The 19,053-nt window shown below is 55.4% G+C and overlaps 2 protein-coding genes across 7 annotated transcripts in view; one reads left to right on the forward strand and one right to left on the reverse strand.

The window, feature by feature from the left end:
* Positions 1 to 8: 8 nt before the first annotated feature.
* Positions 9 to 3,909, forward strand: LOC106899783 (fatty acid-binding protein, heart-like). The gene is made up of 3 exons (XM_014961694.1): positions 9 to 263; positions 3,375 to 3,476; positions 3,591 to 3,909. The coding sequence occupies exons 1-3, from the start codon at positions 9 to 11 to the stop codon at positions 3,642 to 3,644; spliced, it is 411 nt and encodes a 136-aa protein (XP_014817180.1). The 3' UTR covers positions 3,645 to 3,909.
* ZCCHC17 (zinc finger, CCHC domain containing 17) overlaps positions 3,901 to 19,053 on the reverse strand; it is a 25,952-nt gene continuing 10,799 nt past the window's right edge. For 4 of the 6 annotated variants that reach the window (XM_014961702.1, XM_014961701.1, XM_014961699.1 and 1 more), the window contains exon 8: positions 13,454 to 14,145. In XM_014961702.1, the coding sequence (XP_014817188.1) occupies positions 13,936 to 14,145 (210 nt within the window). In that variant the 3' untranslated portion in view covers positions 13,454 to 13,935. Of the gene's footprint in view, positions 4,085 to 4,784; positions 5,713 to 13,453; positions 14,146 to 19,053 lie in introns of those variants that run through there. The other 2 variants (XM_014961703.1, XM_014961698.1) reach the window with 2 other exon arrangements.

The following is a 19,053-nucleotide window of genomic DNA, read 5'->3' on the forward strand; positions in this document are numbered from 1 at the left end:
GTGGGGAGATGCTGGCAGGGCTGAGGGCCACATCCTGCCCCCCCACGCACCCTCAGCACCCCCCTACCCCCCAAACCTCGCACCCCGCAGGCGTGGGCTTCGCCACCCGGCAGATGGCCGGGCTCACCAAACCCACCACCATCATCGAGGTGGATGGAGACAAGGTGACGGTGAAGACCCAAAGCACCTTCAAGAACACGGAGATCAGCTTCAAGCTGGGCGAGGAGTTTGACGAGACCACGGCGGACGACAGGCACGTCAAGGTGAGCCCCCCCTCACCCCCCACCATGGGACACCCCCCCAAAAAGGGTCTGGGGGCTCTGCTGGATCCCCCCATCAGCTCTTGGCACTGGGGCTCCAGCCTTTTTGCCTTCCCAAGGGGAAAACCCCTTTGCCCGCGGGGGCTGGTGCTCGAGCCTGGTCTCACCCACCCACCCCCCACCTTGTCACCCCATTTTGCAGTGGGGTTTCCCCCCCCCGGGGGGGGCAGGAGGGGGCCCCACGGCTGCCAGGAAGGTTGTGCAAGAACCATGCTTGCCAACACCAACTGCCCACCCCGGGGGGGGTTGCTCAAGAGGAAGCGAAAGGAGGTGGTGGGGTGGTGGGAAGTGTTGTCCCCGCTCTGGGAGGGGGACAGGGATCCCCACCTCTGAGCCCCCTCTTTGCTCGCCCTCCAAAGGGGGCAGCTCTGCAGGGACAGAGCCACTGGGCAACCCTGCCTGGGCCAACGCCACCCCTGGGGTGATGCCTCCTGGGGGTGGGGGGCAATACCCCCCCCTTGGGCTGTCCCTCCCCATAAGAGCAAGAAAAAAGGGCTTTTGGAGGAGTCAGAGCTTCTTCCACGGCTTGTCCCACCCGCAGAGACACACTCCCTCCCAGCCCTGCTCCTGCTTTTTCCCAGTTTCCCAGCTGCCACACACCATTAAACACACCGTGGTGGAGCTGGCAGCCCCGTGTCCCCAGGGGGGACCTCAGGGAGGGGACCTCAGGGTTCGTTGGGCACAAAACCCCTTCCTGGCCCCGAAGGAGCAAGGGCAAGGGCTGGGCACGAGGTGGGACGGGTGCGAGCGAGAGGGCAGTGCCAGGCAGAGGCACGTCCCTGCCACCACCCCGACCCTCCTGCTGCTGGAAAGTATGTCCAGAGGAGACGTGTGACCTGCTGCCAGCTCCTGCCCGGGGACATGTCCTTCAGCCACCCCTGGGATGGTGGCCAGAGGGCACACGGCAGGGCAGCGGGGCCAGGAGAGCTGCCTGAGCCACGGGCTGCACGCCCCGGGGTACACGGGCTGTCCAAACCCTGGGGCACCCAGGATGTGTGGGGTCCAGGGCTGTGGGGCACCTGAGCTGTGTGGGGAGATGAGTTTTGGGGAGACCCGAGGTGTGCAGAGATCCTGGCTCTGGGGCACCCAAGCTGTGTGGGGTGGCTGAGTGGTGGGGACACCCCAGCTGTGGGGCGACCTGAGCTCTGGAGGGGTCCCCAAGCCATGTGGGGCACCCATTGGCTGGGGACACCTCGGCTGTGGGCTGACCTGAGCTCTGTGGAGGTCCCCAAGCCATGTGCGGCACCCGTTGGGTGGGGACACCTCGGCTGTGGGCTGACCTGAGCTCTGTGGAGGTCCCCAAGCCATGTGGGGCACCCATTGGCTGGGGACACCTCGGCTGTGGGCTGACCTGAGCTCTGGGGGGATCTCCAAGCCATGTGGGGCACCCATTGGCTGGGGACACCTCGGCTGTGGGGTGACCTGAGCTCTGGGGGGGTCCCCAAGCCATGTGGGGCACCTGTTGGGTGGGGACACCCCAGCTGTGGGGCGACCTGAGCTCTGGGGGGGTCCCCAAGCCATGTGGGGCACCCACTGGGTGGGGAAACTCCAGCTGTGGAGGTCCCCAAGCCACGTGGGGCACCCATTGGGTGGAGACACCCCAGCTGTGGGGTGACCTGAGCTCTGGGGGGGTCCCCAAGCCATGTGGGGCACCTGTTGGGTGGGGACACCCCAGCTGTGGGGCGACCTGAGCTCTGGGGGGGTCCCCAAGCCATGTGGGGCACCCATTGGGTGGGAACACCCCAGCTGTGAGAAGATGTGGCTCTGGGGAAGGGTGCCCTGAACCATGGGGGGCACCTGAGCTATGGGGGCACCCAAGTTGTGGGGAAACCAAACCGATGGGGGCACCCAAGCCATGGGAGGTCCCAAGCCATGGGACCCCTAAGCCGTGGGGAGACCTGTAGGGCAGCACCTGGCTCTGGAGGAGCTGGGTGGGGGGCACAGGGGGGCTCTGCCTGTCCCCCGCTGTGCCCAGCCTGTTGTCACACCAACCTTGGCACTGGCTTTTGGGGCTGAGCCAACAGCAGCTGCTGAGCAAACAGCGGCCCCGGCGAGCAGAGGCGTGTTTGCCCCCTCAGCCCCCCCCGAAAAGCCTCACCAGACCCTCTGGTTTCATGCACCCATACCTGCCCCACCTCTTGGATCCCCTCCGGCTCCGGAGCTGTGCTTGGGAGCGGCCAGGATCAGATCCTGGTAGCCCCAGAGCAAGACACGGCCCCGGGCAGGACTCCCTGGGTCAGGGAGGGCAAGGTCACCGTGAGGGTGGCCATGGTGGGGACACTGGGGGGTGGCCAGAGCAGGATCCAGCCTGAGTACTGTGTCCAGTTTTGGGCCCCCTACCATAAAAAAGACATTGAGGTGCTGGAGCGGGGCCAGAGAAGGGCAACAAAGCTGGTGAGGGGTCTGGAGAAGAAGTCTTGTGAGGAGAGGCTGAGGGAGCTGGGGGGGTTCAGCCTGGAGAAGAGGAGGCTGAGGGGAGACCTTATTGCTCTCTCCAACTCCCTGAAAGGAGGGTGTAGAGAGGTGGGGGTCGGTCTCTTTTCTCAAGTCACAGGCGACAGGACGAGAGGAAACGGCCTCAAGTTGCCCCAGGGGAGGTTCAGGCTGGATATTATGAAAAATTTTTTCACTGAAAGGGTTATCAGACACTGGAATGGGCTGCCCAGGGAGGGGGTTGAGGCCCCATCCCTGGAGGTGTTCAAAAGCCGGGTTGATGTAGTGCTGGGAGGTCTGGTTTAGTGATGATGCTCCTTGTTTGTTGTGTGGGTGTCTATTTTTGTCAGTTGGGTTGATGGTTGGACAAGATGATCTTTAAGGTCCCTTCCAACCATGGTGATTCTGTGATTCTGAGCTGAACTGGGCTGACAAAGCCAAAAGGGATGCTGCCAGGTGGGCATCCCACGGGTGGCACCCACAGCCTGACCCTGAGCCCCGCAGGGCTCCAGGGCGAGCACAAGGACACCAGGTACCGTCCCCTCCGAGGGACACAGCCCCCCCAGAGCCCACCCCCCCCCAGGGAGGAGGGTAATGGTGGGTCTTGCTCTCTCCCCACAGTCCGTGGTGACGCTGGATGGGGGCAAACTCATCCACGTGCAGAAGTGGGAGGGGAAGGAGACATCGCTGGTGCGGGAGCTGAAGGACGGGAAATTAGTTCTGGTAAGGACATAGAAAGGGTTTGAAACTGGGGAGGTTCAGCCCAGAATGGGGCAAACTGGGAGCTGTACTGGCTCAGCATGACTAACCCCCTCCCACTGCCATTTCTGCCACCAGACCCTCACCATGGGCAACGTCGTCTCCACCCGCACCTACGAGAAGGCCACATAGGACGCCGTCCCCACGTCCCCCACCCGTCCCCCGGTGCCGCATTCGCCCCCGTCCCCCATCGCCCCCATCCTCGCCCCACACCGGGCAGGGCTGGCCGTGGGCCCCGAGCCCCCCGTGCCCCCCAGGGCTGCCCCCGTCACCTCCCCGGGGCCGCCTGGGGCTTGGGTGGAGGCTTTGTGGTTTGGGGGGGGGGGGTTTTGTTGTTTTTTTTATTAAATAATGGGAAAACCCACGTGGAAAAATAATAAAGGTCGTGTTGTTACAACCTGGTCAGCAGTTTACTTGGAAAAAAAAGGCTTTTTTTGGCATGTGCTCACCCCAATGAGTCCCAGGGGTCCCAGCCAGGCTGTGGGGAGCAGCGTGGGGGTTAAATCCATCCTGGCAGTGATGGAGTTAAACGGCCAGTGATCCCAGTAGCCCATCGCAGCTGGTTCTCCAAGCTGTGGAAATAAGAGAGTTCATTATGGTTAGAAATGTGCTTTTCCTGGGGGGGGGGAAATATTAGTTTGCTCCCACGGCAGCTCCTCCCGGCCCCAGCCACGCTCCATCCCAGCCAGAGGATCCTTCCCCCACCAGTACAGACCAGTGCTCCCTGCCAAAGCACCAGCTGATGGGGCACGTTGGGTGAGCCAGGAACCAAGGTCACAGTCACTTAGTGTCTGGGGCCAGGAAGGGAACTGGGCCAAAAAGGGGGGGGGACACTCGGCCACAGGGAGCTGGGGTGAGAAGCACTGGAAAGGGACAAGAGGAGGGAGAAGGGACAAGAGGAAGGAGAAGGGACAAGAGGAGGGGAGAAGGGACAAGATGCCACCAGCAACCCCGAGTTGCCACCAGCAGGAAGCCACCAGCCCCCTCTCTTCCCCGCAGTGACCCAGCTCCCCCCGGGTGGCACATCTGCCCGGGCAGGGACACGCTGCTCCCCACACACTTCCTCTGTGTCACCGCGGTCCGGAGCCACGCCGGGCCCTCTGCCATCCATCCCCCCTGACCTTCAGCTCCAGTTACAAGATTTATGCTCCAGTTGCTCCTCACCAGAAGGCACCAGGCTTCTCCTAGGGGTCACCTCATCACACACCCCCTTCCCGCCCCCGGGGGAGCCTCTGAGAGCAGCCAGGACTTCAAAAAAAGAACCAAACCCACCTTTAACACAGGTCACATCCCCTCCCATGAACCAGCCCCATCTTTTCACGGCTCAAGGTGAAGCATAGAACGTGCCAAAGACAAGACGGGGTTCAAAGTACAACTGGAGATTGGAGAGATTTATTTTCCATCACTTCCCAAGGCGGCAAACACACCACGGTCCGTGTTTACTTAAAATATCTCCACTCTCCCCATTTGCTTCTCACTCTTTCACCCCAGTGTTTGCAGACACGGGGAGTGAGGCTGGGGATGGAGTTTGGGGAGCGAAGCCAAGGCTCTGCCCCGTCACCAGCCAGGGGGGGACACAGCCCCCCCCATGGGGCCCAGCAACAGCCACCCCTGTCCCCAAGCACAGTGAGGGGACGGGCAGGGAGAGCACGGTGGCCCAGCTCCACCTTCTCCAGGCCACGGGCCAGGGGCTGATGTCATGCAGGCTGGGGGGGCAAGCTGGTCACACTGGCCAAAGAGCCACCCTTGGCAGCTTCCCCAGCAAAACAGGAGGCTATGAGCCGGGAGAGGTGCCGACGAAGGGGTGTAATTAGCCAATTTTGGCAGGAGAGCTCGCTGATGGAAGAAAATGTCACCCCAGGCTGAAGGAAAACGGGGGACAACTCGTCTCAAAGTCACCACCCGTAACGGCACACGGCGAGCGGTACTCGGAGAGAGGGAAACTCGCCCCTGGAGCAAGGGGGACACTCTGGTTCAGTGCTCACTCCTCGTGGGGCACAGCAGGGGCTCGGGGTGCCCTTCAGTCCCGGGGCTTCTTCTTATGCTTCTTTTTCTTCTTCTTCTTCTCAGCCTTGCTGGGCTTCCCCGAGTGCTTGCTCCTCTTGCCGGCCGGCGGAGCCCCGTCGCTGTCCGAGTCCGAGCTGGCTGAGTCCGACTCTGAGGACAGCTTATTCTTGTGCTTCTTCTTCTTCTTCTTCTCCTAGCCAAAGGAAGAAAATAAATATAAAACCTCGCACGGGGGGAAAACAGTCCCTTGTGCTCAAACAGGGAGATGCTTTCTGCAATGAGCGTTTTAGGAGCTGTGATGGGGGGAGCCCGTTCCCACACGGGAGGAGCAGAATCACAGAATCTTCTAGGTTGGAAGGGACCTTCAAGATCATCTTGTCCAACCGTCAACCTGACTGACAAAAATAGACACCTGCACAACAAACAAGGAGCATCATCACTAAAGCACACGGCTTCTGCCCCATTGCTGGGGACTGACCCACTGCCTGGGGCCCACGGGCAGGGAGGGCACCTGTAGGAGCAGGGGGGCAGCAAAACCTCAATCCTCGCCTGGAAACTGCTAAGTCAAATCATAAGAATCAAAATGTAAACCCAATCCAGGAATCATTTAGTCAAATCACAAGAAGAGAGCCCCTGCCATCCCTCCGCAGCCAGAGCGCACTGCACTATTTAAGGCTATTTTTATTAATGCAGATTGGCTGGATGAAGCCTTTTTGCCACCCACGGCTTCTGCCCCATTGCTGGGGACTGACCCACTGCCTGGGGCCCACGGGCAGGGAGGGCAGCTGTGGGAGCAGGGGGGCAGCAAAACCTCAATCCTCGCCTGGAAACTGCTAAGTCAAATCATAAAAATCAAAACGTAAACCCAATCCAGGAATCATTTAGTCAAATCCCAAGAAGAGAGCCCCTGCCGTCCCCCCGCAGCCAGAGCGCACTCCACTATTTAAGGCTATTTTTATTAATACAGATTGGCTGGATGAAGCCTTTTTGCCACCAAAATGGGTTTCCAAAATAGCCAGCTGGACACAAGCGCCAGCCCTGCTTCCCCACCCCATCGCCAGCCCCCAGAATGCCGGGAAATGAGCCTTCCCACCCCGCTCCTTGCAGGAAAGCCCAAGCCCAGGCGGTGCCAAGGTTTCTGGGAGAGATGTCCCCAGGGGGGAGCAGGAGGAGGAAAGGGCCCTTTCGCAATCACGGGCTCTTTGCACAACCTCAAATCACACCACACACCCTCGTGCCCTTGCAGCAGCCCCCCCTCTGCCCCCACACCCTCTGCCCCACACAGGGGGAGTCCAGGGGCGGCGCTGAGCCCCCCGGAGCCCTGAAGCAGCAGCTCTGCAGAGCTCAGGACCTTTTAGATGGAGAATCACACCAGCCCGTGCTGGAACATAGGGTGTAGGACCTGGTGCTGGACCTGGGGAGGAACGCAGGACAGGACAGGTTAGGTTTCTCGGAGACGTCCCGGGGGGGAGTGGGATGAGGAAAGGGCCCTTTCACAATCACAGGCTCTTTGCACAACCTGAAATCACACCACACACCCTCGTGCCCCTGCAGCAGCCCACCCTCTGCCCCCACACCCTCTCCCCCACGCAGGGGGAGTCCAGGGGCGGCGCTGAGCCCCCCCGAGCCCTGAAGCAGCAGCTCTGCAGAGCTCAAGACCTGACTTTTAGATGGAGAATCACACCAGCCCGTGCTGGAACATAGGGTGTAGCACCTGGTGATGGACCTGGGGAGGAACGCAGTACAGGACAGGTTTGGGACTGACCTGCTGGAGAGCAGCTCTGAGGAGAAAGACCTAGGAGTCCTGGTGGACAACAGGATGCCCAGGAGCCAGCAATGGGCCCTTGTGGCCAAGAGGGCATTCTGGGGGGCATAAGGAAGAGCATGGGCAGCAGGTTCAGGGAGGTCATCCTGCCCCTCTGCTCTGCCCCAGTGAGGCCACATCTGGAGCTCTGGGTCCAGTTCTGGGCTCCCCAGTTCAAGAAGGACAGGAAACTGCTGGAAAGGAGACAGCAAATGGCTACGAAGGTGATGAGGGGACTAGAACACCTCCCTGATGAGGAACATCAGAGGGACTTGGGTCTGTTTAGTCTGGAGAAGAGAAGGCTGAGGGGGGATCTGATCAACCCCTATAAATACTTCAAGGGTGGGTGTCAGGAGGATGGGGCCGGTCTTTTTTCAGTGGTGCCCAGGGACAGGACAAGAGGAAATGGGCACACACTTGAACATAAGAAGTTCCATCTAAACATGAGGAGGAACTTCTTTCCTGTGAGGGTGGCAGAGCCCTGGCAGAGGCTGCCCAGGGAGGTGGTGGAGTCTCCTTCTCTGGAGACATTCAAACTCTGCCTGGACACGTTCCTGTGGGACCTGCTCTGGCTGGGGGTTGGACTGGATGATCTCCCTTCCAACCCCATGTCATTCTGCAATTCTGAATAAAGCTCATAAAGAACTCCAAAAGGCACTGAAACCCTCTATTTTCAAGCACCTGACAGCACTGCCCAGGCAGAGGTTATGCTGGGATCACACCGCAGCATGCCTTCCACCGCGATGGCATCGGGCAGAGCATCCTGCAGCAGATAACGGCTATTTAATGCTGCATCATTGCAATTTATGCATATTTAATTAGAACGCACTACTCGGGGAGAGGATCTGAGCTGCATGCCTTGGCAGCACACACAGCCCAGCTGCTCACCCCCCTCTGCCCACGGCTTCACCCCTCTTCCAGGAGGGGAAATGCTGATGGCAGCTCTGGGGAGCCAGACAGAATCACAGAATCTTAGTGGTTGGAAGGGACCTCTGAGATCATCGAGTCCAACCACAAAAAAAAACAACAAACAAACAAACAAACAAAAAAACCAAAAAAAACACACCACACCAAACGCCCACCAAAAACACCGCACCCACCAACTAAACCCCACACTCAACACCTCACCATAAACCAATAACCTTGGGCACTAGAGCATGCCCTGAAGAGCCATGTCTATACGTTTCTTAAATCCCTCCAGGGATGGTGACTCCACCACCTCCCTGGGCAGGCTGTTCCAGGGCCTGACCACTCTCTCAGGAAAGTAGTTCTTTCTAATATCTAATCTAAATCTCCCCTGCCCCAACTTCAGACCATTTCCTCTGGTCTTGTCGTTCGTCCTTTGGGAGAAGAGGCCAACACCTGCCTCTCTACACCCTCCTTTCAGGGAGTTGTAGAGGGCAATGAGGTCTCCCCTCAGCCTCCTCTTCTCCAAACTCAACATGCCCAGTTCCCTCAGCCTCTCCTCATAGGACTTGTTCTCCAGACCCCTCCCCAGCTTGGTGGCTCTCCTCTGGACACGCTCCAGCACTTCAATGTCTTTCCTGTAGTGAGGGGCCCAGAACTGAACACAGTACTCGAGGTGAGGCCTCACCAGTGCCCAGTACAGAGGCACGATGACTTCCCTACTCCTGCTGGCCACGCTATTCTTGATACGAGCCAGGATGCCATTGGCCTTCTTGGCCACCTGGGCACACTGATGGCTCCTGTTCAGCCTGCTGTCCACCAACACCCCCAGGTCCTTTTCTTCCGGGCAGCTCCAGCCACTCTGCCCCAAGTCTGTAGTGCTGCCTGGGGTTGTTGTGACCAAAATGCAGGACCCAGCACTTGGCCTTATTAAACCTCATCCCGTTGTCCTTGGCCCATTGATCCAGACGTGCCCCCCAAGCCCAGGGCGCCCCATGGCTGGGAAATCACTGCCCTCTGTCTAGGAGAGACTGGCACTGGAGGCAGACTGGGCCAGGACTGGAGGCAGACTGGGCAGCCAGCACCAACCCCAGCAGTCCCAGCACCAGGAACACAAGCGGCTCAGAACGTGGATCAGTTTTTGGGCACAAATAAGCAAACATCCCAACCTGGTCCCAGCTCGGCTCACCCCCCTCACTGCCTGAATCCCCACAGAAGCAGCACACAGACCCACCCCCAGGAGGAGGTGGAAGATGGGGGGTTCTAGGTGTGTATTAGAGGAAGATGCTTTGAAAAAGAAATGACTGTCCTGCAAAAAACATTATTTTCCCTAACACCCCATGGTTCTGGGAAGTAAAGGAAAGCAGCATGCAAGTGAGTGGGGCCCTAAAAATAATTTTTAATATTTTGCATAGACTTAATATAAAGCTCCAGTTTTCCAAGTCCAGTAACACTGGCTTCCAACGAGGACCCACCAGTTTTTCCCACAGCCACATCAACAGGAGACCTTCCTGTGCAAACGGCTGCTGTGAGTTTTCATTCTATTCAAGGCCATGAAGAGGACACCAGGAAAGAGGCAAAGGAGGGTTTCACGAAGCAGAGATGGCCCAGGGAGGCCACCCAAGCCCCTGTGACAGACCCCAGTGGGGAATGCAGCCCAGCGAGCAAAGCTTGCTGCTTTCACTAAGCCACTTGTTAAAAGCATTTGAGCTTAAAACAAGGTGTGACTCCCCAGGTGCTCGCTGCTCTGGAGCTGGTGCCCCCCTAAGACTGGGCACAATCTTTCCCAAACTTGCTGGTGCAACTTATTCTCTTCTGTGATTTAACTCGCAGCCGGGTGCCAGCGACACACAAACGACCACCAGCTGCAATAGGAGGGGGGTATCCCCCAGCCACAGCCCAGCTGCCTTCTCCCTACACATACTTTGTCTGGACTGGGTGCATCTCCTGAGACTGGCACCACCCTGGCTTTGCAGGAGACACGTCCCACAGCCGAGGTGGCACAGCACAATGGGAGAGGGGCTGCGGGCAAACGACAGCCCCAAACATAACACATAACTGTGTTTTACATTCCGCCGCGGAAAGGAGTGTAATGGGAGAAGCCCAGAGCCCCCAAGCCAACAACTCCACTTCCTTTCTTTGCCAGGAGAGCTCCAAATGACCTCGAGGCCACCCTTGGGCTCAGGGAGTTTTACTGGGAGGGGTTTGCTGTAAGTCACCCCCGCCTTGGCAGGGCTGTTAGGACCACGCACTCGGTTCAGGAGAAGCCAAAAGCAGCAGGGAGCCCAAGGGCACAGCGGTGCCAGTCACAGGGCTACGAGGCAGGACGAGTCCTCAGGGAGATCACCCTCCCTTGGCCAGTGCTGCGGACAGCCAGAGCCACCCCAGGAGCCAAGCCAAGGCATGATGAGATGAAGGGAACAGGGGCAATCAGCCAGGGGTACACCAGATACCCGTACAAAACCAGAATGATGGGTGTGGGCAAGTATTTCCACCTGCTCCACCACAACCAGGCGCAGCCCTGGGGGCTGAAGGTCTGAACCCAGCGCTGACACCGGTTTTGTGGGTCCAGCATGAGATCCTTCTCCCTCCCTTGGGCACCCGCAGGTGCTGCCTTAGGCCTGTCACACACCCACCCCACCCAGGGGAAGGGAACAACCCGGCTGGAAAACATCTATGGAAAGAAAGCTCGCCTCACAGAAGGAAGCCCAAGACACTGTCCCATGTGTTTGTTCACCCAGAGGCCTCCAAGCTGAGAAACCAGCACTCCTTGTAGTGAAGGGTGCTGTACCTGGGGAGGAACGCAGGACAGGACAGGTTTGGGACTGACCTGCTGGAGAGCAGCTCTGAGGAGAAAGACCTAGGAGTCCTGGTGGACAACAGGATGCCCAGGAGCCAGCAATGGGCCCTTGTGGCCAAGAGGGCATTCTGGGGGGCATAAGGAAGAGCATGGGCAGCAGGTTCAGGGAGGTCATCCTGTCCCTCTGCTCTGCCCCAGTGAGGCCACATCTGGAGCTCTGGGTCCAGTTCTGGGCTCCCCAGTTCCAGAAGGACAGGAAACTTCTGGAAAGGAGACAGCAAATGGCTACGAAGGTGTTGAGGGGACTAGAACATCTCCCTGATGAGGAGAGGCTGAGGGACTTGGGTCTGTTTAGTCTGGAGAAGAGAAGGCTGAGGGGGGATCTGATCAACACTTATAAATACTTCAAGGGTGGGTGTCAGGAGGATGGGGCCAGTCTTTTTTCAGTGGTGCCCAGGGACAGGACAAGAGGGAACAGGCACAAACTTGAACATAGCAAGTTCCACCTAAACCTGAGGAGGAACTTCTTTCCTGTGAGGGTGGCAGAGCCCTGGCAGAGGCTGCCCAGGGAGGTGGTGGAGTCTCCATCTCTGGAGACATTCAAACCTGCCTGGACACGTTCCTGTGGGACCTGCTCTGGGTGGACCTGCTCTGGCAGGGGGTTGGACAAGATGATCTCCAGAGGTCCCTTCCAGCCCCATATCGTTCTATGATGTGCTCAAAAGCCAGAAGGAGCTAAGCACAGCATGGAAAATGAGGCAGAGGGGTTAAAAAAAAAATCCCTTGCAGTAACCGACCTTTACATCCCAACTCTGCATCATCTGCTGGAGGCTCCGAGGTGCTCAGGCAGCTCACAGCAGGACAGGCCAGCACCTCAGAGCCAAGCCCTGCATTAAGGGATGCATTAACAGCGAGGGTACAGGGTCACTGGGAACCACCTTTCCCCCCCGAAGGGCAAATTATCTTAAAATTGCTTTGGGAGAAAGAAGCATCCCAACATGGGGAGCACAGAGATGGCTGGGTTCCCACCCCCTCCCCAAGAGACTTTCCCTCCATTAGCTTCAGCCACGTCCAGACAGGAGAAGTTTCCACGTGAAGATTAATAACGGGCTTACGGGAAGACAAGGCGAGTCCACCTACATTTCATTTAAAAACAACACATTCTCCCGTAAGAGTGGGGAGACAAAAGGCCCAGCTAGAGATATCAATTTAGCATGGATTGTGTGTCACAGCACCAGAGAGAGGCTATCAATTAGGGACAGCAAAGGAAGGGAGCTAATAGCTCATTTAATGTGAAACAGAACAACTCTTCTAGGGAGATGGAAGAGCACAGAAAACACACAGCTCGGAGCTGAGCATCAAGCAGAGCCCTCGGGGGGGGGAAGAGAGCAGAGGATCGAGCTCTCAGAGCCAGCAATGGGCCCTTGTGGCCAAGAGGGCATTCTGGGGGGCATAAGGAAGAGCATGGGCAGCAGGTTCAGGGAGGTCATCCTGCCCCTCTGCTCTGCCCCAGTGAGGCCACATCTGGAGCTCTGGGTCCAGTTCTGGGCTCCCCAGTTCCAGAAGGACAGGAAACTTCTGGAAAGGAGACAGCAAATGGCTACGAAGGTGTTGAGGGGACTAGAACATCTCCCTGATGAGGAGAGGCTGAGGGACTTGGGTCTGTTTAGTCTGGAGAAGAGAAGGCTGAGGGGGGATCTGATCAACACTTATAAATACTTCAAGGGTGGGTGTCAGGAGGATGGGGCCAGTCTTTTTTCAGTGGTGCCCAGGGACAGGACAAGAGGGAACAGGCACAAACTTGAACATAGCAAGTTCCACCTAAACCTGAGGAGGAACTTCTTTCCTGTGAGGGTGGCAGAGCCCTGGCAGAGGCTGCCCAGAGAGGTGGTGGAGTCTCCATCTCTGGAGACATTCAAACCTGCCTGGACACGTTCCTGTGGGACCTGCTCTGGGTGGACCTGCTCTGGCAGGGGGTTGGACAAGATGATCTCCAGAGGTCCCTTCCAGCCCCATATCGTTCTATGATGTGCTCAAAAGCCAGAAGGAGCTAAGCACAGCATGGAAAATGAGGCAGAGGGGTTAAAAAAAAAATCCCTTGCAGTAACTGACCTTTACATCCCAACTCTGCATCATCTGCTGGAGGCTCCGAGGTGCTCAGGCAGCTCACAGCAGGACAGGCCAGCACCTCAGAGCCAAGCCCTGCATTAAGGGATGCATTAACAGCGAGGGTACAGGGTCACTGGGAACCACCTTTCCCCCCCGAAGGGCAAATTATCTTAAAATTGCTTTGGGAGAAAGAAGCATCCCAACATGGGGAGCACAGAGATGGCTGGGTTCCCACCCCCTCCCCAAGAGACTTTCCCTCCATTAGCTTCAGCCACGTCCAGACAGGAGAAGTTTCCACGTGAAGATTAATAACGGGCTTACGGGAAGACAAGGCGAGTCCACCTACATTTCATTTAAAAACAACACATTCTCCCGTAAGAGTGGGGAGACAAAAGGCCCAGCTAGAGATATCAATTTAGCATGGATTGTGTGTCACAGCACCAGAGAGAGGCTATCAATTAGGGACAGCAAAGGAAGGGAGCTAATAGCTCATTTAATGTGAAACAGAACAACTCTTCTAGGGAGATGGAAGAGCACAGAAAACACACAGCTCGGAGCTGAGCATCAAGCAGAGCCCTCGGGGGGGGGAAGAGAGCAGAGGATCGAGCTCTCACCTGGAGGGTATCAGTTTTCTGTAGCTTCACAACAGCACTATCATCATTGATGTCACCCAAAATTTCACTGTCTACATTTTTCCGTGAGACACCACCAAACCCAAAGTCCCCTACCCACAGAGTACGGGCAGACGCAAATCCTAACGGGCTTTAGGAGAAAAGGGTGGTGAAGAGTTAAATTGTCTAGAGATGCAGGAAGGAGAATTTTCTCAAGCTTTTCCAGCCCGTGCACATGGTGAGAAAGTTTGACAAGAGCTTAACAACCAACAGAGGCTCATTCCGGAGCTTGGGAAACTGTCTCAGCACACGAAGGCTGAAGCCAGGACAGGATGTCACACCAGCCCCTTCAGGATCACAGGGGAAAGGAAAATACACACGTGGGCATTGTGGTGGCTGGAAAAAAAAAAAAAAAAAAAAAAAAAAAAGAAAATGAACCAAATCTCAGTCTCCTCTTTTTGGGGGCTTCTAAAAGCCAAACTGCTGACACCAACAGATAAAAGCACTTTCAGTGCAGTGCTGCAAACACTCCAACAGACACACACCCCGCACTGCAAACGCTGCAGGGAGAGGCCAGCAATGGAAGGGCTGAATATTTTCCATCGCAGGAGGCAGTGCTGCTGCTGCTGTTGGAGTAAAATTGGTATTAACTCCAAAAATGAAACATAACACGGAATCGAAGCAACCAAGGGAACGTGCTGCTGCTGCTAAAAGTCCTCTGTACAGCCCCAACCAGGTTTCATTAGTTATAGAGAAACAGTAACTGGACAGGATTAATCCAAGATTGAATTAAGCAACTAACTACTAGAAAACGCAGCTTTGTTAGTAAGAAGGATATCTCTGTTAAGAGAACGATAAGATGGAGGCCTGGTCAGAAAATCACCTGGAATAGAGGAGGAGGTGGTGAAAGGGAATTTCGGCAGGAGGAGATCACGGCCACCGACTCGTTGACCACCCAACCAAATGATACCACCAGCCAAAGAGAACAGAGGAAGACAACGACAGACTCTGCACCCTAAATTACACAGGAAATGAAGAAACCTTGCCCAATCATTACAGAGAATCATAGAATCGTAGAATTATCTGGGTTGGACGGGACCTTTAAGATTATTGAGTCCAACCATCAACCTCACTCTGATAAAAACCATCACTAAACCATGTCACCAAGCACTAGGTCATCCCGGCTTTTAAATACCTCCAGGGATGGTGCCTCAACCCCTGCCCTGGGCAGCCCATTCCAAGGCTTCAGAACCCTTTCCATGTCAAAATTGTTCCCAATCTCCAATCTGAACCTCCCCTGGTGCAACCTGAGGCCATTTCTCTTGTCCCATGGCCTGTTCCTTGGGAGCAGAGACCGACCCCCCCAGGTACCCCCTCCTTTCAGGGAGTTGGAGAGAGCGAGAAGGTCTCCCCTCAGCCTCCTTTTCTCCAGCCTGAACACCCCCAGCTCCCTCAGCCTCTCCTCACAAGACTTGTGCTCCAGACCCCTCACCAGCTCCGTTGCCCTTCTCTGGACCCGCTCCAGCCCCTCAAGGTCTTTTTTGTGGGAAGGGGCCTAAAACTGGACCCAGCTCTCGAGGTGGGGCCTCACCAGTGCCCAGTCCAGGGGAACTGGCACCTCCCGAGTCCTGCTCACCACGCTGTTCCTGACACAGGCCAGGATGCTGGTGGCCTCCTTGGCCACCTGGGCACACTGCTGGCTCCTGTTCAGCCCACAGGCCACCAACACCCTCAGGTCCTTTTCTGCCAGGCAGCTCCAGCCACCCTGCCCCCAGCCTGGAGCGCTGCAGGGGGGTGGTGGGACCCATAACAATGAATATGTATCAATTGTTAGGATATGTAATAATCAGTGTATAAAAAGGGAAATTTTTGAAAGTAAGGTTCCCCTGGGAGGAACACCCCCTTTCTGCAAATGGAATAAACTTGGAAATACCTCTGCTTTGTGTTACTGGTCTGCACAGTGGGAGAAGAATCCAGATTTGGGCCTACACTATGAAATCGTTCAGCATCCTTCTATGAGACCACAGATTTCTTCAAACTCCAGTACCGTGGTACTGGGAGACAAGCACTCTGCTGGTTACCAGTGGCCTCACCACTGCAAAAGTGGAAGCATTTCTCTAGGTTACGTATGGAGAGGGCAGTGCCAAGGGGAAGGACAGATTTCTGCCTCCAGCAACAGCAGCAAAGCCCTGCCGCACCCAGAGCTCCAAACTGGTCTCCAGAAGCAAGGGCTGGTGAGGGCTGGAGCTCAGCTCAGGTCCCAGGCACTGCCCAGAACTGCAAACACTGCATGTGTGTCAACATTTGGAGTGGGTTTTTGCCCGAGCAGACTCTCAGAGCAAAGATGCAGAAGATCAACAAAGAGGAAGACCTGCACGTTACGGTTCCTTGCACATCCTATCCAATTTACGTAACCATCACAAATCTACCAAAACAGAATGAGCTTCCCTCACCATCTCTCATCTACAAAACCCATGCTGGGAGCTGGCAGGCAGAAGGGCAACAGGCTGGGTTAGAGCCCAATAGTGTGGGTTCTTCTACTTTATCTTCAAAAAGGGACCACGTTAGCACCCAAGGCTCCCTCCTGTCCCTTGGAAGCAAAGTTCCTCAGGGCTATGCTTTAAGAATGTTACAACAGCTCATTCCTTCTACAGGTATTTGATTTTGAGATAAGAAGGGAGTGTCCAGAACTCTCCAAGAAGTTTAAATATTTTTCGCCAGACCCTTTTGTGGAGTTAAGGTCTCATTTGGAGATTTTATGGCCGTCCTTGGGGAAAACTAGAACAGATTTCTAGATGTGTCTTTCTGCATGTCCACAGAGGTGCCAGTATCCCTTCTAGGGTTTCTTAATTTTTCAAAAGAAAAAAAAAAGGAAAAGTCAAATTCAATGCCAAACAAGAATCATTACATAAATCTAAAGGTATTAGTGCATGCCTTGTTTGAGAATCAGTCAGAATTAATCTGATGAGCAGGATCCAGTCTATGGTCACTAAATAGATAGAGCAAAGTTGAGAAAAGCACATAAGGGAGCAGCACAGTGTGTGAAGAACAGCGTGGTGTGTGAAGAGCTGTGCACTCAGCTAATGGCATTTAAGAACTAGTAAAACAAGTACCAGGTGCAAGTGAGGATGGATTAAGGCCTGATGAACTACAGGTCACTGAACAAACAATTAAGGAGGTGTGGTTCTTACATGAAGAGACAACCTCTGCAAGGATACACCCTGGAAATCTCACACAGGGTGGGAGGAAGCAGCAAAGTCTGCCAAAAAAGCCATCATATTTACTATGCCATGCCAACGGCCGTGGCAAAACCACCTCAGGGATAAGGAAGTTAAAGAAGAAAGTCACGGAAGATGTGATGCTTTGGTGGAGTTGAAATTAAAGGGGTCACTCCTGGTGTGGAACCAGCAGATCTCTTCTTGCAAGACAGACAGGAGAGAAAAATCCACAGGGTCTGCTTCCTCCCAGCACGTCTCCCTCCCACAGCGGCTCAGCACCCACACGCTGCCATGTTCCCATGGGATCTGCTTCACCCCGTGACCCACGGAGCAGAGGGGATGGGGATGGAGCCCCATGGAGCTGCCAGCGACCCCTCAGATGTTCCCCAGTACTCCCACGGTGGCAGCAGCCCTGTGTCTCCTGCAGTCACTGATCTTCTCCGGGATTACGGGAGACAGGACAGTACTCTCATGTGCACTAACAGGGGGTCTATCACCAGAAGGCTCAGTCACACCAGAAGCATGGACCTGAGCAGACACCTGAAGCCTCCAGCTGTCTCCAACTCCTGTAAATGCTGTGGAGCTCGGGTGGGAGGGAAGTGGGGAACCGTGGGGAAGGAAAGCTGAGGAAAAAAAGGAGGACCCTGGTGTCCCTCTGTAAGGAAAGGAGTCTCTGGGAAGAGCAAAGAGCACCCAGGGACTAGTCAGGAAGCATCAGACCAAGGAAAGAGGAAATGTTGACTGCGAGCAACCAAAACTGTCAATACCATTCCTATGGCACTAAACGGATGCTTGTTGGATAGTGGTTCCCTATATACTCATTTAAAAATGTAAGCTCTACATTTCTGTTACAAAAATCAGATGGGATGGGGTCAACAAGGCAATTGTAAGTAGGTAGATTGAGCTATTTCTACTTTGTGTAAATTCCCCCAGGGCTCCAGGCGAGCAGGGAAGCACATGGTGGCTCCCAGACAAGATCACAGCAGGCACTCAGACAACAAGGGAGCTATTCATTGCGAGGATCCCACATCCTGCCTCTGAAAAGGCTCAAAGTTTCGTTTTCCAGCACTGGAAAACATCTGAAAACTTTTGATCTCCTCCTTGAGAAGGGAGGAAGATCAAAGGAACAAGCACGACTTAAAGGAAGGTTATTAATCCACAGACCCCCAAAAAACGAGTAACAAATTCAGGCCAGTGACCCACATATCCTGTAGTCTCAGCAGGGCAAGACTCCTCAGGGACTCCCTGCCCCATCAATGGGCATCAATACCATAACGAGCTATTTGTGCACCTCTTAGGGTAATTTTTCCCCCACAGCATTGAAATTACAGCTACAGGAGCCTTTTCCAGACCATCCTGGCTGCTGGAGGGAGGAAGAGAAGCCAAGGCAGGAGAAGCCTCAGCATGAGTTACCGATGGTGTCTCACACTGCTCGGTGGCCAGAGAGAAAGTCTGGAGCACAGAAAGGTCAGTCACAGCAAGCCCGGGCTCAATCCTGTGGTTCCAAGATCAGAATAGAAAGAAGAGTATCTTTATTTTCTACCGTGGGGTAACAACACCCAGAGATAAGCCCAAGATCTATCTGGATCTATCTGGATTTCTGTAAGGCCTTTGACACGGTCCCCCACAACATCCTGATTGCCAAATTGGAGGGATATGGATTTGATGGGTGGACTGTTCAGTGGATAAGGAACTGGCTGGATGGTGGCATCCAGAGGGTGGTACTCAATGGCTCAAAGTCCAGATGGAAACCAGTCACAAGTGGTGTTCCTCAAGGGTCCGTGCTGGGGCCAATACTGTTTAACATTTTTATCAATGATATAGACAGGGGGATTAAAGGCACCATCAGCAAGTTTGCGGACGATACCAAGCTGTGTGGTGTTGTCGATACACCAGAGGGATGGGGTGTCATCCAAAAGGACCTGGACAGGCTGGAGAGGTGGGCCCAGGTGAACCTCATGAGGTTCAACAAGAGCAAATGCAAGGTTCTGCACCTGGGCCGGAACAATCCTCACCATCAGTACAGGCTAGGGGGTGAGGTATTAGAAAGCAGCCCTGAGGAAAGGGACTTGGGGGTGCTGGTGGA

This window comes from Calidris pugnax, unplaced genomic scaffold, assembly GCF_001431845.1.
Source record: "Calidris pugnax isolate Ruff unplaced genomic scaffold, ASM143184v1 scaffold501, whole genome shotgun sequence".
Lineage (NCBI taxonomy): Eukaryota > Metazoa > Chordata > Aves > Charadriiformes > Scolopacidae > Calidris > Calidris pugnax.